The following is a 19,972-nucleotide window of genomic DNA, read 5'->3' as shown; positions in this document are numbered from 1 at the left end:
AAGGCTACCTATTGACACTCTCCACAACTCAAAACATTACCCCTTAGATCCAGGTCTCTCCCTACACACGCACCGCACGCACGCACGCACACACACACACATTATATATATATATATATATATATATATATATATATATATATATATATATATATATACATATATACAGTGGGGCAAAAAAGTATTTAGTCAGTCAGCAATAGTGCAAGTTCCACCACTTAAAAAGATGAGAGGCGTCTGTAATTTACATCATAGGTAGACCTCAACTATGGGAGACAAACTGAGAAAAAAAAATCCAGAAAATCACATTGTCTGTTTTTTTATCATTTTTTTTTGCATATTATGGTGGAAAATAAGTATTTGGTCAGAAACAAACAATCAAGATTTCTGGCTCTCACAGACCTATAACTTCTTCTTTAAGAGTCTCCTCTTTCCTCCACTCATTACCTGTAGTAATGGCACCTCTTTAAACTTGTTATCAGTATAAAAAGACACCTGTGCACACCCTCAAACAGTTTGACTCCAAACTCCACTATGGTGAAGACCAAAGAGCTGTCAAAGGACACCAGAAACAAAATTGTAGCCCTGCACCAGGCTGGGAAGACTGAATCTGCAATAGCCAGCCAGCTTGGAGTGAAGAAATCAACAGTGGGAGCAATAATTAGAAAATGGAAGACATACAAGACCACTGATAATCTCCCTTGATCTGGGGCTCCACGCAAAATCCCACCCCGAGGGGTCAGAATGATCACAAGAACGGTGAGCAAAAATCCCAGAACCACGCGGGGGGACCTAGTGAATGAACTGCAGAGAGCTGGGACCAATGTAACAAGGCCTACCATAAGTAACACACTACGCCACCATGGACTCAGATCCTGCAGTGCCAGACGTGTCCCACTGCTTAAGCCAGTACATGTCCGGGCCCGTCTGAAGTTTGCTCGAGAGCATTTGGATGATCCAGAGGAGTTTTCGGAGAATGTCCTATGGTCTGATGAAACCAAACTGGAACTGTTTGGTAGAAACACAACTTGTCGTGTTTGGAGGAAAAAGAATACTGAGTTGCATCCATCAAACACCATACCTACTGTAAAGCATGGTGGTGGAAACATCATGCTTTGGGGCTGTTTCTCTGCAAAGGGGCCAGGACGACTGATCCGGGTACATGAAAGTATGAATGGGGCCATGTATCGTGAGATTTTGAGTGCAAACCTCCTTCCATCAGCAAGGGCATTGAAGATGAAACGTGGCTGGGTCTTTCAACATGACAATGATCCAAAGCACACCCCCAGGGCAACGAAGGAGTGGCTTCGTAAGAAGCATTTCAAGGTCCTGGAGTGGCCTAGCCAGTCTCCAGATCTCAACCCTATAGAAAACCTTTGGAGGGAGTTGAAAGTCCGTGTTGCCAAGCGAAAAGCCAAAAACATCACTGCTCTAGAGGAGATCTGCATGGAGGAATGGGCCAACATACCAACAACATTGTGTGGCAACCTTGTGAAGACTTACAGAAAACGTTTGACCTCTGTCATTGCCAACAAAGGATATATTACAAAGTATTGAGATGAAATTTTGTTTCTGACCAAATACTTATTTTCCACCATAATATGCAAATAAAATGTTAAAAAAAACAGACAATGTGATTTTCTGGATTTTTTTTTCTCAGTTTGTCTCCCATAGTTGAGGTCTACCTATGATGTAAATTACAGACCCCTCTCATCTTTTTAAGTGGTGGAACTTGCACTATTGCTGACCGACTAAATACTTTTTTGCCCCACTGTATATATATATATATATATATATATATATATATATATATGTATACATATATATATATATACATATATATATATATATATATATATATATATATATATATATATGTACACACACACACACACACACACTGGGAAAGACATTTAACTCCAGGCAAGGGGGCGTAGGGAAGCTGCCCTGGGACCCGTCTGTCCAACTAGTCTCCCATGCGATCTGTCCCCATCTGTCAAACTATGGTTTTCTCTGAAATGATGAGGTGTTTCAGAGTTAATCATATATATCTGAATCATACAGCCGGTGTCATAAGAACGTGAATCAGGCAGCATGTATTAGCTGTCAGGTTCTGGTTAAAATGATATATTTGATGATATCATATTCTTAGGTACTGTAGAGAAGTCCTAGAAATGTAAGATGTTATAATAAGGGAGGATGATAACTTGCAATACCTCAAAACTATGTTAATTTTTACTATTTTAGTTAAATCTAAGGAAACGTACATAAACTTAAAATGAAAGACACTAATTAGCAAAGACTAGAAACTGTATGATGGTACTGTAAGCAAACATATAATCGTATATATATTCAGTGACTAATTGAAAGCTTCATACATAAAAGTGGCTATGTGGAGTAAAAGTCCTTTGATCCATTGATGAAGTTCTCCCATGATGAATTGATTGGATTTCTGGTCAACTTTTCAAATAATGTGGATTTGGTGATGCAGCTTTTCCAGTTTCTGCCCATGGTGGTACAACAAGGAGGCATTCTAAACTGATTGGACTTCTCACCTTTTTTCAGTATTTGTTTGCTTTGGTTTTAGGTATAACTTTGTCGTTCTTGTGTTCTCATCGCTTAGACTCTTCTAAGAAAGAAGCAAACAACTTCATTAGTTTCACCTTCAGGCAGTTCAATATGTTTGTTTACTTGTGTGATCATTGGCTTTCTGGTCTTTCATAAAGGTCACTTTATAGGGTGTAGGCCTTCAGAATATCAAATGTTCACCGCCTTATAGTGACTTACACATATTCTTTATTGGAATGACAACGTGGGAAATGTTCAGAAAGATTGTAGCTTACTGCAACCCATCTATTTATATAGAGCTGCAAATGAGATTTTTTTCAATTCACACCTGGAAATATATAGAAAGGAATGCATTCTTCCTAAATATGCAATACTTTATTGTTTGCATCATTGTGGAGAATTCATACAACAGCCATTATTGACAACCAAAATAATGGTAGACATTGTTATAAAAAATGCACATCATGCATAGAAATGTACATCATAGGATGCTGTCTTTGAGGGCGTCATGGTATATATGTGCATAATGGAATCACAAGGGTACAAAAGCTGTGCCTGTGAATGAATAGCATCAGCCTGATAGTAATTAACAAAGAAACCTCTGATCCTGACCTTTTAACCCATTAATGCTTTTCTCAATATTCCATCTTCATTCTTGCAATCATAAAATTGTAACGAGCCATGAAAAATAACTCATTTACTTCTTCTACACACTGCATTCTGTTTAAACTTTTTTTTAAAACAATCAGCTTTATCTATCCACCACTCCCCAAATAAATATTAGTAAAAACAATACGTTCCCCAAAACAGTAGAAAATGACAAATCTTACCACAAACTACAATCCCTCATGTCCATATCAACTGAAAACTAAAAAAAATTAAAAGGATTTTCCTTTTTTTTTTTTTTTCTCGAGTTGTCAGATAGTTCTCTTCTCCTCTTTCTGTTCTCCATGCTTAGTGTGGCACACACAGACACACAATGGAAAGACTGAGTCAACTTCTCCCCTTCTTATCTGGTTTCAGGTGTGTTTTTCATATTGTCCACTGTTATGTTAACTAATTCAGTAACACAATGGACATAGCGGTCAGAACACATACAGTGATCTGACAAAACCCAAAATTAAAGAACGAGCTCTGAGACGTGGGAACTCTGCAGACCGCAATCCCTGATCCTATCAAACCACACTAAAGGTAGCCGTGGAGCGCTCCTGACCAGAACCTAGGCGCCTCGTCACAGCCTGAGAAACTAGCTATTCCTGAAGATAGAAAAATAAGCCTACCTTGCCTCAGAGAAATTCCCCAACGGAAATGGCAGCCCCCCACATATAATGACTGTGAGTAAGATGAAAACACAAACATAGAGATGAAACAGATTTAGCAAAGTGGGGCCCGACTAGCTGAATAGAACGAGGATAGGGAAGATAACTTTGCGGTCAGCACAAAAACCTATAAATAACCACGCAGAGGGGACAAAAAGACCCTCCGCACCGACTAACGGTACGGAGGTCGTCCCTCTGCGTCTCAGAGCTTCCAGCAGGCGAGAAAAAACCAATAAAGCAAGCTGGACTGAAAAATAGCAACAAAATAACAAAAGCAAAACTTAGCTTTGCAGAGTAGCAGGCCACAAGAATGATCCAGGGAAAAAACCAGTCCAACACTGGAACATTGACAGGAAGCATGGATCAAAGCATCAGGTGGAGTTAAGTAGAGAAGAAGCTAACGAGCTCACCAGATCACCTGAGGGAGAAAACTCAGAAGCTGCAGTACCACTTTCCTCCACAAACGGAAGATCCCAGAGAGAATCAGCCGAAGTACCACTTGTGACCACAGGAGTGAACTCTGCCACAGAATTCACAACAATCCACACCTGTTACTTGCCACAAGTATCATGTTTGAAACCTGGCCCATTTTGGGGGATTTTGATTGAATTTATGTCCAATTTGTCTTTTTTTGTTGTTCCAATACACACAAAGGAAATAAACATGTGTATAGAAAAACATGTTTAATTGCAATCATTTTCTTGGAGAAATACTTCATTTTCTGGAACAATTTCAAGGGTGCCAGAACTTTTAACCATGACTGTACATTGGGTTTTCCATCTAAATTTCTGAATGACGTGATTCAGATAAAACCCCCTGAGGGATCGATTCACTGTAATAAGGCAGCAGAGTTACTATTGACTCCGTTTGGCTTCTGTTCAGTGGTGTCCTTTTCAGAGGTTCACAAAACTGTGACCAACAGAACTTTATGCACATTTAAAAAATGGACACCACTGGATCACAGGTCAGACATAATCCACAGTGTTTCCATGTGCATCATTATAGGGAATCTTCCACCCCGGATTCCATCTGAATCACGTATTTCAGAGATTTACATTTAAACCCCAGTGTTAGCGCTCAGCGCAGAGCGCAGGATAAATGTGTTTGATTTTTGTGAAGCAGATTGAATAAATCAATAGTAGATCAAGAATTGGTTTTATTTATTTGTTATGCCATTCCTTGTGCAGTATAAATGATTAAAAGACTTTATTCTTTGGGTCGATGCAATTGCAGCAATACCAGATTTATATCGGGTTTTTATGTTTGGCAGGTGTCACACACTAAAAAACGCTCTTTTTTGCAAAAACTTTTTTGCATCACCATATTTTGAGAGCTATCATTTTTCAGTTTCTCTGCTGACAGTCATTTGTGACGGTTTGTTTTTTGCAGGAAGAGTTTGTGTTTTTATTTATACCATTGTCGGGTACATGATATTTTTTGATTTCTTTCTATTCTGACTTTTGGGAGGCAGAATGAACAAAAACCAGCAGTTCATGAATTGTTTTCCTGTTATTGTTATGCCGATCACCATGTGGTAAAATTGATAAGGCATCTCTATTTTTCGGGTCATTACGATGCTACATTTATATGATTTATTTTTTAATGTTTTACAACTTTTCCACAATAAAGACTATTTTATACATTAAAAAAATCGTTTTTGCATCGTTTTATTCTTAGAGCTATAACTTTTTTAATTCTCTGCTGAAGTAGCCATTTTGATTTCCATTCGACGTTTTGATTGCGTTTTATTCTGCTTTTTGATCAGCAGCATGATGAAAAAGCATAGGTTTTTGTCGAGATTTTTTTTTTTTTCATGATCTCTGAAGGGGTTAGCTGGTGGGACAGTTTTATAGCTCAGGTCGTTTCGGATGTGGCAATACCAAATCTGTGTACTTTTTTTGTTTTTACATAAATATATGTATTTATTGGTATCATAATGTTTTCATTTTTGTATTTATTTTGTATTTCTTTTTATTTAGTCCCTCTATTGGACTACTTTATTTTTTTTACTCTGATGGCTGTTGTAATGCATTGCAATGCATCATACCTGTCGATGCTGCTGTGACTGAAGCCTTTTAGACAATGCTCCTGCCATGGTCTAAACAGGATCCCGTATTTGGGTGACCCGGAGAGGGAGCCCCCTTTATCTCCCATGACATGCACGACTACGTGCCGCACATGATACCCATGACATATCTATACATCAAAGGCCGGAACCCCTATCTGACCATGATGTACAAGTACATCAAAGGTTGTGAAGGAGTTAAAGAATAACAAAATATTATATTATTTTTGTCCCAAATCAATGGGAATCTGGCTTCATGAGTTGTTTCTCAGTGCACATTGTGTTCATTGTCTTTTGCACAGTGGTGGAGATTATTCAAACTACTCGCTCCCCAAATACAGTTTTCCATGACTTATTCCATACATACATGTTTTGTTCACTTTTTACACCTTGCCTTACAATGCATAGGTGTGGGAGTTGCGTAGAATTGATTTGCACATTAATGATCAACAAGAGAAAACTTGAAACAAATAGGTATCGGCTATAAATATGCCACTATTTATAGTCCTCCTTATTTTCCATTTAGAACATAATTTTAGTAAATGTATGCCTTACTGCGTCTAGTTCTCTTAACAACAATCATGCCCTTACAGCTGTTCCTCATATGATCCTACGTTTGCAAAAATGGTAAATCGTGAATGTTAGTGCTGACACATTTCAGATTTTCTTCCGAGTGTTGATTGCTCATTGATAAAATCAATCCATTTTTTTTCTTTTTATTAAACGTTTCTATGCTCGATAGAATGTTATACTGGCTGTTCTGTTTATATATATATTTTAGGCTGACTTAAAAAATGCATTAAAGTTAAAGAATCCGAATCCCTTTTAGATACGTTCACATCAATCAAACTTGAATAAAGACTAGAGAATCCAGATTAACACATGAAGAAATGGCATCCTCACATTTATGACTTCCTGCTGCATAGATTTTCCCTTGGAAGAAAATGTCCAGCTTCACCGAATCCGTGAAAAAAAAGGTTTCTTTATCCACAAATTTAAACATGGAGGATACAAACCTTTTTATTCTCTTTGATGAAATTTCTGCTTATTTCAGTGGGCAACCACACCTATAGGAGCAATGATACTGAATATACAAGCCATATAGTATGGTGATAAAAATCATTGTGCCTCTAATAGTAAATATTGACCCTACAAACTTTGTACTGCTCCATTACTGTACATGTAAGAGATAATCTACTTAGACCTGCATTTTATTTTCCAGGTTTTAGTCAAATGTGACAAATGTATTAGGAATGCAAATTTCCTCTTCAGGAAGGAAGGTGACTCTAGAGTTCAAGTCCTCTTCCTCTTTGAAAAGGCAATTTGCATATTTAATTTCCCAGAGGAGGATTGCACGGCTTACAAGCCTCCTTACACTGGCATGCCAGGAATGTTACTCTACCTCTTAAATGCATGAGGAGGCATACAATGTTTCTAAATTTGTTGCATATTTACTGGTCTGTGGACAAAAAAAATATAAGTCCTCTGACAGCAGGCGTAGATTTCTGCTATAATTTATGGTAGCTTCTGGTGTAAATTATATTAAAATAGATGTGAGCTAATCTATTTTTAGAAATCCCTGGTGTATGTCTGCGTATGAGTCCAGTGGGCGGTCCTACTCAGTGATTGACAGCTCTCTCTGCATGCATAGTCATGCAGGGAAGACTGTTGATCACTGAATAAGACCTTCCTATGGGCAACAGGGAGTCAATTTAATAAAATGCAAGTTTTACTTACCGTAATTTTGTCCCACAAAAATGTACATCAATCGGATGAGCTCTTCCTGCTCTGTAACATCCTGTCTGCTGCAGATCAGAGAGCTTTTTTTTTTTTTTACAAATGACCGTTTCCATTTAAAAGCTTGTGTCACGTCTTCTCTTTTTTCCCCTTTATGTAGCTTGATTCCCCCCAAACCCGCCCCACAATCTGAATAGAACAGTGGTCAGGCCCAATGACTTGGAATGAGTGGCTGCAGGGAGAATAAAACTTCCTTTTCTCCTTCTATCTGCTACTCCTGTAAGCCTGCTATACAGTATTTACATGCTGTTTACCTACTGATTAAGCCTATATCTGCAAGTAAAAATAAATATTTGGTGGTAGATGGGTCCCGTTATCTAGACAAAGGAACAACTTCAGGATTCATTTTTACTGGGACGCAAATAGCCAATTCAAATCAGATTTTGGACATGGAAGCTGTAATGGAAAAGTTACATATAACATATGAACATACTACATATCACGTTATAACCCCCAACACTTTATTCTGCCACTCTCTATGAAGATATCATGTTGTCCTTGTTTGATTTGTATCACAATATTATCAAATCAAAATGAAGCTTCATTTCATGTATCACCACTTATGTGTGCCCATATACAATCATGAGAAAAACGAAGTACATTATCTTTGAGTTACCTGGCTTTACCTATCAGGACACAATAATAAAATATCTTGTCCTTATAAAGTTTTATGATTAGATGAACAACAACACTTGACAAAGTACACTGTGTCATTATTTATTTACTAATACCTGGGCCAAAATGCAGAAGAAATCTGTGAAAAAGTGAAGTACACCCCATGAATCAATAGCTTGTAGGATGACCTTTAGCAGCAATAACTTGAAGTAATCGCTTTCTGTGTGAGATTTTCAGTCTCTCGCTTCATTCTGGATACGTTTTTGCCCACTCCTCTTTACAACATTGCTTGAAGGGAATCTGTCATCAGGTTTTTGATTCCTCATCTGAGGGCATCATAATGTAGAGAGAAAGATGCTGATTCCTGTGATGTGTCACTTTGTTTACTGGGTTCAGCAGTTGTGATACAATCAGAGTTTTTAGTTGTAGTGTGTAGCAGAGCTCAGAACACTGAGGGTAGGTGCACACGTTGCAGATTTGCCTGTGGAATTTTCTGCTCAGATTCTGTCTCTCTTGGCAGAAAATGCAAGTAAAAATCCACGCGGATTTGATGCGTTTTTTATGCGGATTTTCATGCTTTATTTTTTCATGCGGATTTGTATGCGTTTTTGTAGACTAAATAAAGATCTATTATTTACCAAAAAATAAGAATTGTGATGTCTTTTCTTGTCCAACCTCTTCATTTACATACTCCATTAAAGAATAATGTTTACACACACACAGATATAGATAGATCTATAGATAGATGATAGATACATCTATAGATAGATATATGATAGATAGATAGATCTATAGATGAATGGATAGATATACAGTACAGATCAAAAGTTTGGACACTCCTCGTTTAAAGATTTTTCTGTTTTTTCATGACTATGAAAATTGTACATTCACACTGAAGGCATCAAAACTATGAATTAACACATGTGGAATTAATTATATACTTAACAAAAAAGTGTGAAACAACTGAAATTATGTCTTATATTCTAGGTTCTTCAAAGTAGCCACCTTTTGCTTTGATGACTGCTTTGCACATTCTTGACATTCTCTTGATGAGCTTCAAGAGGTAGTCACCGGGAATGGATTTCCCTTCACAGGTGTGCCCTGTCAGGTTTAATAAGTGGGATTTCTTGCCTTATAAATGGGGTTGGGACTATCAGTTGTGTTGAGCAGAAGTCTGGTGGATACACAGCTGATAGTCCTACTGAATAGACGGTTAAAAAAAAAACCCATGCTCTAAGCATAAACCGGACCAGCGGAAGGATGACAAGGAATATTTAAAAATATATCTGTTTTATTTAATAGCAATAGAGAAAACCATTTAAATATACAAAAATAAAATCATGTGTATATGTATATTCTATATCTGCACATATCAATATAAGTATAATTTAATATCCATAAGGCAGGTCACTGTTATGTACTATACACCCCATTAGGCACAACAAAATATCAAAGGAAGGGGGGCAATGTATTGCATATGCTATAAAGGGTGATTAAAATTAAAAAAAATATAAAAAACACGTGTATAAAATATCACAAAATATATATCATCCCAAAAATACATAATGAAACTTGCAAAAGTTGCAAAAAGTGCTGTGTGCAATGTTCTAAAAGACCACTTGCTTCTAAAGATGCATATTGTGCAAACTGTGCATAGAAAAAAGTGCTGTATGCAGATGCTATCAAAGAGCCACTTATGAAAATGGGGGAAAATGTTCCAGGACCGCCAAATGCTTGATAATGTGCACCCCGACGCATCCGGTTTATGCTTAGAGCATGTTTTTTTGTTCTCCTTAGTGGCTTCACTATACCTTTGACACATGTGGTGACTCTGGGATTATTAATAAGATTGAACTATAATAATTTGGGAAATAGTATTGAAGATTCTTTTTATATATAGTGTCTGGGTGTCATTACTGTGTTCATTTGACTGAATAGACTGTTAGAATTTGTATTATGGCAAGAAAAAAGCAGCTAAGTAAAGAATTGTAAGGTGACAACAAGCCGGCTTAGTAATGGAGAGGCGTCCACACCTATCCATTACTAATCCTATAGTTGTTATAGGTTAAATAAACACACAGCCAGAATAAAGTATTTTAATGATATGAACACAGTTTACCCATATTTATTGTTCTGCCAATCCATGCGACGCCCTTGATCACCTGTAAACAAAATAAAATAATAAACCAACACAAATACTCCCTGTTTCGACGCAGTCCATTTAATAATGACTGTCCCACGACGATCTCCCCTTTAGAGCTGTCACATCCGGAGATGTGACTGCTCTATAGGCCTCCAGTGACACACTTACAGGAGACAATGGCTCCTGCAGTACATCACTGAAGAGGTTACCCGACTTCAGGCTCTCGATTTACGGCAACGCTGCTTGAGAATTTTCCCACACAGCATTGCCGGTGACAGCAACCTCTGATGGCGGAGTGATACACTGCGGAAGGACACCTTCCGTCATTGTATCACCGGTGCCCCTGGAGAGCGGTCACATTTCCTGATGTGACACCTCTACATGGGAGATTGTCGTGGAACACTTGTTATTAAATGGATTACATCAGAACAGGGAGTATACTGTTGGTTTATTATTATTTTTTTTACAGGTGATCAAGGGCGTCGTGTATTAGCTGTGTGGTGAGTATGTACTGTATATGTGTATATGTGTTTTTTCTTGTTTTTTTTTCACAGTAGCCGGATGATGGGACTACTGCTGTCCCATCATCGGCTAGCTGTCACTGCAGCAGGCATAGCCAGATGGGACTAGTAGTCCCATCAGATGATGCCTGCCTACATACAGACCCACACAGCCCCATACACACAGAGACACACACAGACACAAACAACCTCACGCAGACACGCACATCTTCTCCGCCCACCCTCCACCCACACACTCTTCCTCCCCCCTGTCTGCAGCGTTTTTTTCCGCAGCATGTGCACAACAATTCTCAATTTCCTGTTGACTACCATTGGTTGTGCACTACACTGCAGATTTGATGCAATTCCGCGTGTCCAAAAATGCTGCGGAAACGCATCGAAATCCGCAACGTGTGCACATAGCCTAACCCTGCTCACACGACTGATGAGCAGCTGTCTGTGTACAGTGTTTGACAGAAAGCCGCTAATCAGTGCTGCGGACATGGCTTGACCATGATGCCCTTGAAATGACCTGCTGATAATTTCATGCTGATAAAACACTCATTGTATTGAAACAACATGGCCTCAGAGTACATAGCAAAAATCTGCTGACATATTCCCTGTAAGTTCATTAAGGTAATTAATACAGTTAAACATGAAAAAAAAATACAAAAGTTCAAATAACCTCCATTGCCCCATTAAAAGTAAATCAATAAAAAAAATACAAATCTGGTATTGCGGCAAAGTCAGATCTTTCAATGTATGAAATAAATTAAACTAATCTGTAAGCAGCTTTGTGAGGAATGTCGTAATTACATGTCTTTGACCACACAATATCATGGTGGAGAGGTTGGAGTGTGATTGATTGTGTGGACAGGTTTCTATCTAGGTTTTTATGTAGGTAATGAGTTCAAACAGGTGCAATTAATACAGGTAATAAGTGCAGAGTAGGAGGGCTTCTTAGAAAAAAAACAGGTCTGTGAGAGTCAGAATCTTTGCTGGTTCATAGGTGATCAAATACTGATTTCATGCAATAAAATGCAAATTAATTACCGTATGTAAAAATCATTCAATGTGATTTTCTGGATTTTTTTTCTAGATTCTGTCTCTCACAGTTGAAGTGTACCTATGAGAAAAACTAAAGACCTCTCCTTTCTTTTGTAAGGGGGAAAACGTGCAAAATCGGCAGTGTATCAAGTACTTATTTTCCCCACTGTTGCTTTGTAGTCCCTGTAGACTTGAGTCAATTATCTGTATTCTCGCAATATATCTTTTTTTACTTTAGATGTTAACACAATTTGGGTATAGAAGGTATGGAATTTTATTTGAATAACAGTTAAGTTCCTGTGGATCAGATTTTATTATCGGGTATCAGATTAATTTTACATCACAATGTTTTTTCTTTTGGGGACGTGACCTACTGCAGGCGAGAGGCTGCGGCATGCATTGGGACTCTATTCTTCCCAAATTATGGAAATTTGTTCATGGGGCTTTTCGAGTCCCTCTACGTCACCCCCTCTCTTCTGCTGCTGTTCACATCCTTTTTTCCAAATGTTTTATTGATTTATATATTTTTATTTGGTCAGGTACTATCTGTTATCATCCACCTCTCGTGTCTCCCCTTTTCCTCATAGTTTGTAAGCTTGCGAGCAGGGCCCTCACTCCTCCTGGTATCTATTTTGAACTGTGATTTCTGTTATGCTGTAATGTCTATTGTCTGTACAAGTCCCCTCTATAATTTGTAAAGCGCTGCGGAATATGTTGGCGCTATATAAATAAAAATTATTATTATTATCTAAGAGGCTCAATGCTTTGTCCATCAGTTGAATTTGAACCCTTGGGTTTGCTTTTTTCCCACCTATTCATCTAAGCCATTCAAATCCTAGATCTCTCGATCACATGAGACCTGACAGGCAAAATTGTTACAGCCACATATTTTTAAAATGTGGATGTTAACAACTATTTGGAGTTAGGTATTGGTCACTATCCTAGATGGATAAAATATGACCCGTATGGCGAATATTGGCATTTAAAAAATAACTGACCGACAGATGATAGTAACCCCTTACTGGCAGAGCTAATTTTGCCCTCAGTGACCAGGCCACATTTTTAAAATCTGCCCAGTGTCGCTTTATGTGGTAATAACTCTGGAACCCTTCAACAGATCCCAGTGATTCTGAGATTTTTTTTTTTCATGACATATTGTACTTCATGTTAGTGGAAATTTTTGGTTGCTATTACCAATTATGTATATTTATGGAAATTTTACAAAAAATGTGAACATTTTTAAACTTAAAATTTTTATGCCTTTAAGTCAGATGGTTATACTACACAAAATTATTAATAAATATTTCCCACAAGTCTACTTTACATCTGCATAATTTCTGAAACATACTTTTTTTCCAAGTTAGAAGTTTTCAAAGTTGACCAGCAATTTTTAATTTTTTCAACAAAATTTACAAAACCATTTGTTTTAGGGACTACATCACATTTAAAGTGACTTTTGGGGGCATGTATGAGAGAACATACCCAAAAGTGACACCATTCTAAAAACTACACCCCTCAAAGTTTTCCAAACCACATTCAAGAAGTTTATTAACGCTTCAGGTGCTTCACAGGAATTAATAGAATGTGGAGTTAACATTTTACTTTTTTCACAAAAATGTTACTTTAGTCCCAAAAATTTTACTTTCACAAGAATAACAAGAGAAAATGAGCCCCAAAATTTGTTGTGCAACTTCTCCTGAGTATGCCAATACCTCATTTGTGAGAGAAAAATACTGTTTGAATGCACTGCTGGGCTCAGAAGGGGAGTAGCACCTTTTGACTTTTTGAAAACAAAAATAGCTAGAATAGAGAGTGGACGCCATATTGCATTTGGAGAGCCACTGAGGTGCCTAAACAGGGTAAACCCCTACAATTGACCCCATTTTGAAAACTAGACCCATATATATTGAAAAAGTGACTTTAAAACTGTTATTGGGAAAGTTTGCAACCCTTCAGTTGCTACATAGAAATTATGCAAAGTGGAATTAAAGAAAAAAAATAAATTTCACCTCTAAAATATTTTTTTATCCCAATATTTTTCACTTTTGCAAGAGGTAACACCAAAAATTTGACCACACAGTTTGTTACCCACTTTCCTTCAAGTGCGACAATACCCCACATGTCAAAAGTTTTGTTTGGTCAGACAGCAGATCTCGAATCAGAGGGAGCAGTATTTGAATTTTGCAGCACAAATTTGGCTAAAAGAGATGGAGGGCACCATGTCACATTTGCATTGCCCCTACGGTGCTTAAACCACAGAAACCTCCCACAACTGACTGTATTTCGGAAAGTACACCCCTCAAGGACTTTATCCAGCTGTATAAAGAGCATTTTGAACCCACAGGTACGACATAGAAATTGATAACATTTCACAAAAATCTTGCTTTTGCTACACATTTCTCACTTTTCCCAGAGGTAACAACAAAAGGAGACCCCACAGTTTACACCTTTTACAATTTAACCCCTCTGTGACCTTAGACGTACTATCCCGTCGAGGTGCCCTGGGCTTATCTGACCCTGGACGGGATAGTACGTCATAGCCGATCGGCCGTGCTCACAGGGGGAGCGCGGCCGATCGCGGCCGGGTGTCAGCTGCTTATCGCAGCTGACATCCGGCACTATGTGCCAGGAGCGGTCACGGACCGCCCCCGGCACATTAACCCCTGGCACACCGCGATCAAAGATGATCGCGATGTGCCGGCGGTGCAGGGAAGCACCGCGCAGGGAGGGGGCTCCCTGCGGGCTTCCCTGAGACCCCCGGAGCAACGCGATGTGATCGCGTTGCTGCGAGGGTCTCACCTCCCTCCCTGCTCCCTCCAGCCCCGGATCCAAGATGGCCGCGGATCCGGGTCCTGCAGGGAGGGAGGTGGCTTCACAGAGCCTGCTCAGAGCAGGCACTGTGAAGCCTGCAGCGCTGCATGTCAGATCAGTGATCTGACAGAGTGCTGTACAAACTGTCAGATCACTGATCTGTGATGTCCCCCCCTGGGACAAAGTAAAAAAGTTAAAAAAATTTTTTCCAAATGTGTAAAAAAAATAAAAAAAAATATTCCAAAATAATGAGAAAAAAAAAAAATATTATTCCCATAAATACATTTCTTCATCTAAATAAAAAAAAAACCAATAAAAGTACACATATTTAGTATCGCCGCGTCCGTAACGACCCGACCTATAAAACTGTCCCACTAGTTAACCCCTTCAGTAAACACCATAAGAAAAAGAAAAAAAAAACGAGGCAAAAAACAACGCTTTATTATCATACCGCCGAACAAAAAGTGGAATAACACGCGATCAAAAAGACAGATATAAATACCCATGGTACCGCTGAAAGCGTCATATTGTCCCGCAAAAAAAGAGCCGCCATACAGCATCATCAGCAAAAAAATAAAAAAGTTATAGTCCTGAGAATAAAGCGATGCAAAAATAATTATTTTTTCTGTAAAATAGTTTTTATCGTATAAAAGCGCCAAACCATAAAAAAATGATATAAATGAGGTATCGCTGTAATCGCACTGACCCGAAGAATAAAACTGATTTATCAATTTTACCAAACGCGGAACGGTATAAACGCCTCCCCCAATAGAAATTCATGAATAGCTGGCTTTTGGTCATTTTTCCTCACAAAAATCGGAATAAAAAGCGATCAAAAAATGTCACGTGCCCAAAAATGTTTTCAATAAAAACGTCAACTCGTCCCGCAAAAAACAAGACCTCACATGACTCTGTGGACCAAAATATGGAAAAATTATAGCTCTCAAAATGTGGTATTGCAAAAAATATTTTTTGCAATAAAAAGGGTCTTTCAGTGTGTGACGGCTGCCAATCATAAAAATCCGCTAAAAAACCCGCTATAAAAGTAAATCAAACCCCCCTTCATCACCCCCTTAGTTAGGGAAAAATAAAAAAAAATGTATTTATTTCCATTTTCCCATTAGGGTTAGGGCTAGGGCTAGGGTTAGGGCTAGGGTTAGGGCTAAGGTTAGGGCTAGGGTTAGGGCTAGGGTTAGGGCTAGGGCTAGGGTTAGGGTTAGGGTTAGGGTTGGGGCTACAGTTAGGGGTGGGGCTAAAGTTAGGGTTAGGGTTTAGATTACATTTACAGTTGGGAATAGGGTTGGGATTAGGGTTAGGGGTGTGTCAGGGTTAGAGGTGTGGTTAGGGTTACCGTTGGAATTAGGGTTAGGGGTGTGTTTAGATTAGGGTTTCAGTTATAATTGGGGGGTTTCCACTGTTTCGGCACATCAGGGGCTCTCCAAACACGACATGGCGTCCGATCTCAATTCCAGCCAATTCTGCGTTGAAAAAGTAAAACAGTGCTCCTTCCCTTCCGAGCTCTCTTGTGTGCCCAAACAGGAGTTTACCCCAACATATGGGGTATCAGCGTACTCAGGACAAATTGGACAACAACTTTTGTGGACCAATTTCTCCTTGTTACCCTTGGGAAAATACAAAACTGGGGGCTAAAAAATAATTTTTGTGGGAAAACAAAAAGATTTTTTATTTTCACGGCTCTGCGTTATAAACTGTAGTGAAACACTTGGGGGTTCAAAGTTCTCACAACACATCTAGATAAGTTCATTGAGGGGTCTAGTTTCCAATATGGGGTCACTTGTGGGGGGTTTCTACTGTTTAGGTACATTAGGGGCTCTGCAAACGCAATGTGACGCCTGCAGACCAATCCATCTAAGTCTGCATTCCAAATGATGCTCCTTCCCTTCCGAGCCCTCCCATGCGCCCAAACGGTGGTTCCCCCCCACATATCGGGTATCAGCGTACTCAGGACAAATTGGACAACAACATTTAGGGTCCAATTTCTCCTGCTAACCTTGGAAAAATACAAAACTGGGGGCTAAAATATAATTTTTGTGGAAAAAAAAATATTTTTTATTTGCATGGCTCTGCGTTATAAACTGTAGTGAAATACTTGGGGGTTCAAAGCTCTCACAACACATCAAGATGAGTTCCTTAGGGGGTCTACTTTCCAAAATGGTGTCACTTGTGGGGGGTTTCTACTGTTTAGGTACATTAGGGGCTCTGCAAACGCAATGTGACGCCTGCAGACCATTCCATCTAAGTCTGCATTCCAAATGGCGCTCCTTCCCTTCCGAGCCCTCCCATGCGCCCAAACGGTGGTTCCCCCCCACATATGGGGTATCAGCGTACTCAGGACAAATTGGACAACAACTTTTGGGGTCCAATTTCTCCTGTTACCCTAGGGAAAATACAAAACTGGGGGCTAAAAAATAATTTTTGTGGGAAAAAAATTTTGTTTTATTTTTATGGCTCTGCATTATAAACTTCTGTGAAGCCCTTGGTGGGTCAAAGTGCTCACCACACATCCAGATAAGTTCCTTAGGGGGTCTACTTTCCAAAATGGTGTCACTTGTGGGGGGTTTCAATGTTTAGGCACATCAGTGGCTCTCCAAACGCAACATGGCGTCCCATCTCAATTCCTGTCAATTTTGCATTGAAAAGTCAAACGGCGCTTCTTCCCTTCCGAGCTCTCCCATGCGCCCAAACAGTGGTTTACTGCCACATATGGGGTATCAGCGTACTCAGGACAAATTGTACAACAACTTTTGAGGTCCAATTTCTTCTCTTACCCTTGGAAAAATAAAAAATTGGGGGCAAAAATATAATTTTTGTGAAAAAATGATTTTTTATTTTTACGGTTCTGCATTATAAACTTCTGTGAAGCACTTGGTGGGTCAAAGTGCTCACCACACCTCTAGATAAGTTCCTTAGGGGGTCTACTTTCCAAAATGGTGTCACTTGTGGGGGGTTTCAATGTTTAGGCACATCAGTGGCTCTCCAAACGCAACATGGCGTCCCATCTCAATTCCTGTCAATTTTGCATTGAAAAGTCAAATAGCGCTCCTTCCCTTCCGAGCTCTCCCATGCGCCCAAACAGTGGTTTACTGCCATATATGGGGTATCGGCGTACTCAGGACAAATTGGACAACAACTTTCTGGGTCCAATTTCTCCTGTTACCCTTGGTAAAATAAAACAAATTGGAGCTGAAGTAAATTTTTTGTGTAAAAAAGTTAAATGTTCATTTTTATTTAAACATTCCAAAAATTCCTATTAAACACCTGAAGGGTTAATAAAGTTCTTGAATGTGGTTTTGAGCACCTTGAGGGGTGCAGTTTTTAGAATGGTGTCACACTTGGGCATTTTCTATCATATAGACCCCTCAAAATGACTTCAAATGAGACATGGTCCCTAAAAAAAATGGTGTTGTAAAAATGAGAAATTGCTGGTCAACTTTTAACCCTTATAACTCCCTAACAAAAAAAAAATTGGTTCCAAAATTATGCTGATGTAAAGGAGACATGTGGGAAATGTTACTTAAGTATTTTGTGTGACATATCTCTGTGATTTAATTGCATAAAAATTCAAAGTTTGAAAATTGCGAAATTTTCAAAATTTTCGCCAAATTTCCGTTTTTTTCACAAATAAACGCAGGTACTATCAAAGAAATTTTACCACTATCATGAAGTACAATATGTCACGAGAAAACAATGTCAGAATCACCAGGATCCGTTGAAGCGTTTCGGAGTTATAACCTCATAAAGGGACAGTGGTCAGAATTGTAAAAATTGGCCTGGTCATTAACGTGCAAACCACCCTTGGGGGTAAAGGGGTTAAACTTATGTTTACTGCAGAACTCCCAATGTTTTTTTTTCAGCACTGGAATGGTGCTTTAAATGTAAGCCCTCTGCCCCGTTATACTCACCTTCCAGCGGCTTCACCTTTTACTGATGACTCTCCGGTCCCGCAGCGCCATTTTTTTCTCATAACTTTTAAATGGCCATCAACAAAGTTAAGCCACAAGTCACTTTCTCTCTGCTTACATTCCCACCATCATCATGGGTGACTTCAACATCGCCATTGACACCCACCAGTCAGCAGCCTCCAAGCTCCTGTCCCTTACTTCATCCTTTGGACTTACTCAGTGGTCCTCCTCAGCCACCCACACAGACGGACACACATTAGACCTGGTCTTCACCCTTTTCTGCTCCCTATCTAACTTCACAACTTCCCCTCTCCCTCTATCTGACCACCATCTACTCACTTTCTCATCCCTGTCCTCCTCACCTGTCACACATGTCCAGCAACATGCGCAACCACACAGGAACCTCACATACCTAGACACACACACACACTCTCTGACTCTATCCTACCACTAGCATCCATATCCTCACTCCACGACACTGCCACTGCTTTGTTCAATGGCACTCTTGCATCAGCTATTGACACGGTTGTCCCTGTCATGCATAGCAGAGTGCGACGAACCAATAGACAACCCTGGCACAATAACATCACTAAAAAGCTTCGGCAAGAATCCAGAATTGCAGAATGGCGTTGGAAGGAAACGCATTCGCAAGATGATTTCACTGCACTCAAACATGCAACACTCGCATTCAAATAAGCTCTCACCTCTGCTAAACAGGCCTACTTGACAACCCTCGTATCTTCCTTATCCCACAACCCCAAACAATTGTTCAACACTTTTAACTCCCTCCTCCGCCCACCACTGCCCTCTCCAAGTTCCCTAATCGTTGCCGAGGACTTTGCCACGCACTTCAAAAATAAGATAGACCAAACAAGGCAAGTCTTTGTTGTCAAACCACCACAACCCCTTTGTATACCAGACGAATGCCCAAACCCCATAACTTCCCTCTCCAAAATCACTGAAGGGGAGCTTGCTCATCTTCTCTCCAAATCACACCTCACCACTTGTGCACTTGACCCCATCCCACCTCCTCACCACCACACTAATCCCATCCCTAACCCATCTCTTCAACCTATCACTAACTTCTGGTACCTTCCTCACTGCTCACTGTTTTCAAACATGCCACAATCACACCTATCCTCAAAAAGCCATCCCTTGACCCAAGCGCTATGTCCAGCTATTGC

General features: G+C 39.4%; 1 protein-coding gene across 5 annotated transcripts in view; it reads left to right on the top strand.

The window, feature by feature from the left end:
• The window catches only part of PIGN (phosphatidylinositol glycan anchor biosynthesis class N), a 503,276-nt gene that overhangs the window by 358,307 nt on the left and 124,997 nt on the right, over window positions 1-19,972 (top strand). Inside the window, exon 23 of one of the 5 annotated variants that reach the window (XM_069730627.1) lies at window positions 12,107-12,274. The exons of the other annotated variants lie outside the window; for them this stretch is intronic. Within the exon in view, the coding sequence (XP_069586728.1) occupies window positions 12,107-12,139 (33 nt within the window). The 3' untranslated portion in view covers window positions 12,140-12,274. Of the gene's footprint in view, window positions 1-12,106; window positions 12,275-19,972 lie in introns of those variants that run through there. 5 annotated transcript variants of the gene reach the window in all.

Source organism: Ranitomeya imitator, chromosome 6 (assembly GCF_032444005.1).
Source record: "Ranitomeya imitator isolate aRanImi1 chromosome 6, aRanImi1.pri, whole genome shotgun sequence".
NCBI classification, from domain to species: Eukaryota; Metazoa; Chordata; class Amphibia; order Anura; family Dendrobatidae; genus Ranitomeya; species Ranitomeya imitator.
The sequence above is the reverse complement of the archived record's forward strand: the minus strand, read 5'-3'. Positions and strand labels throughout refer to the sequence as shown.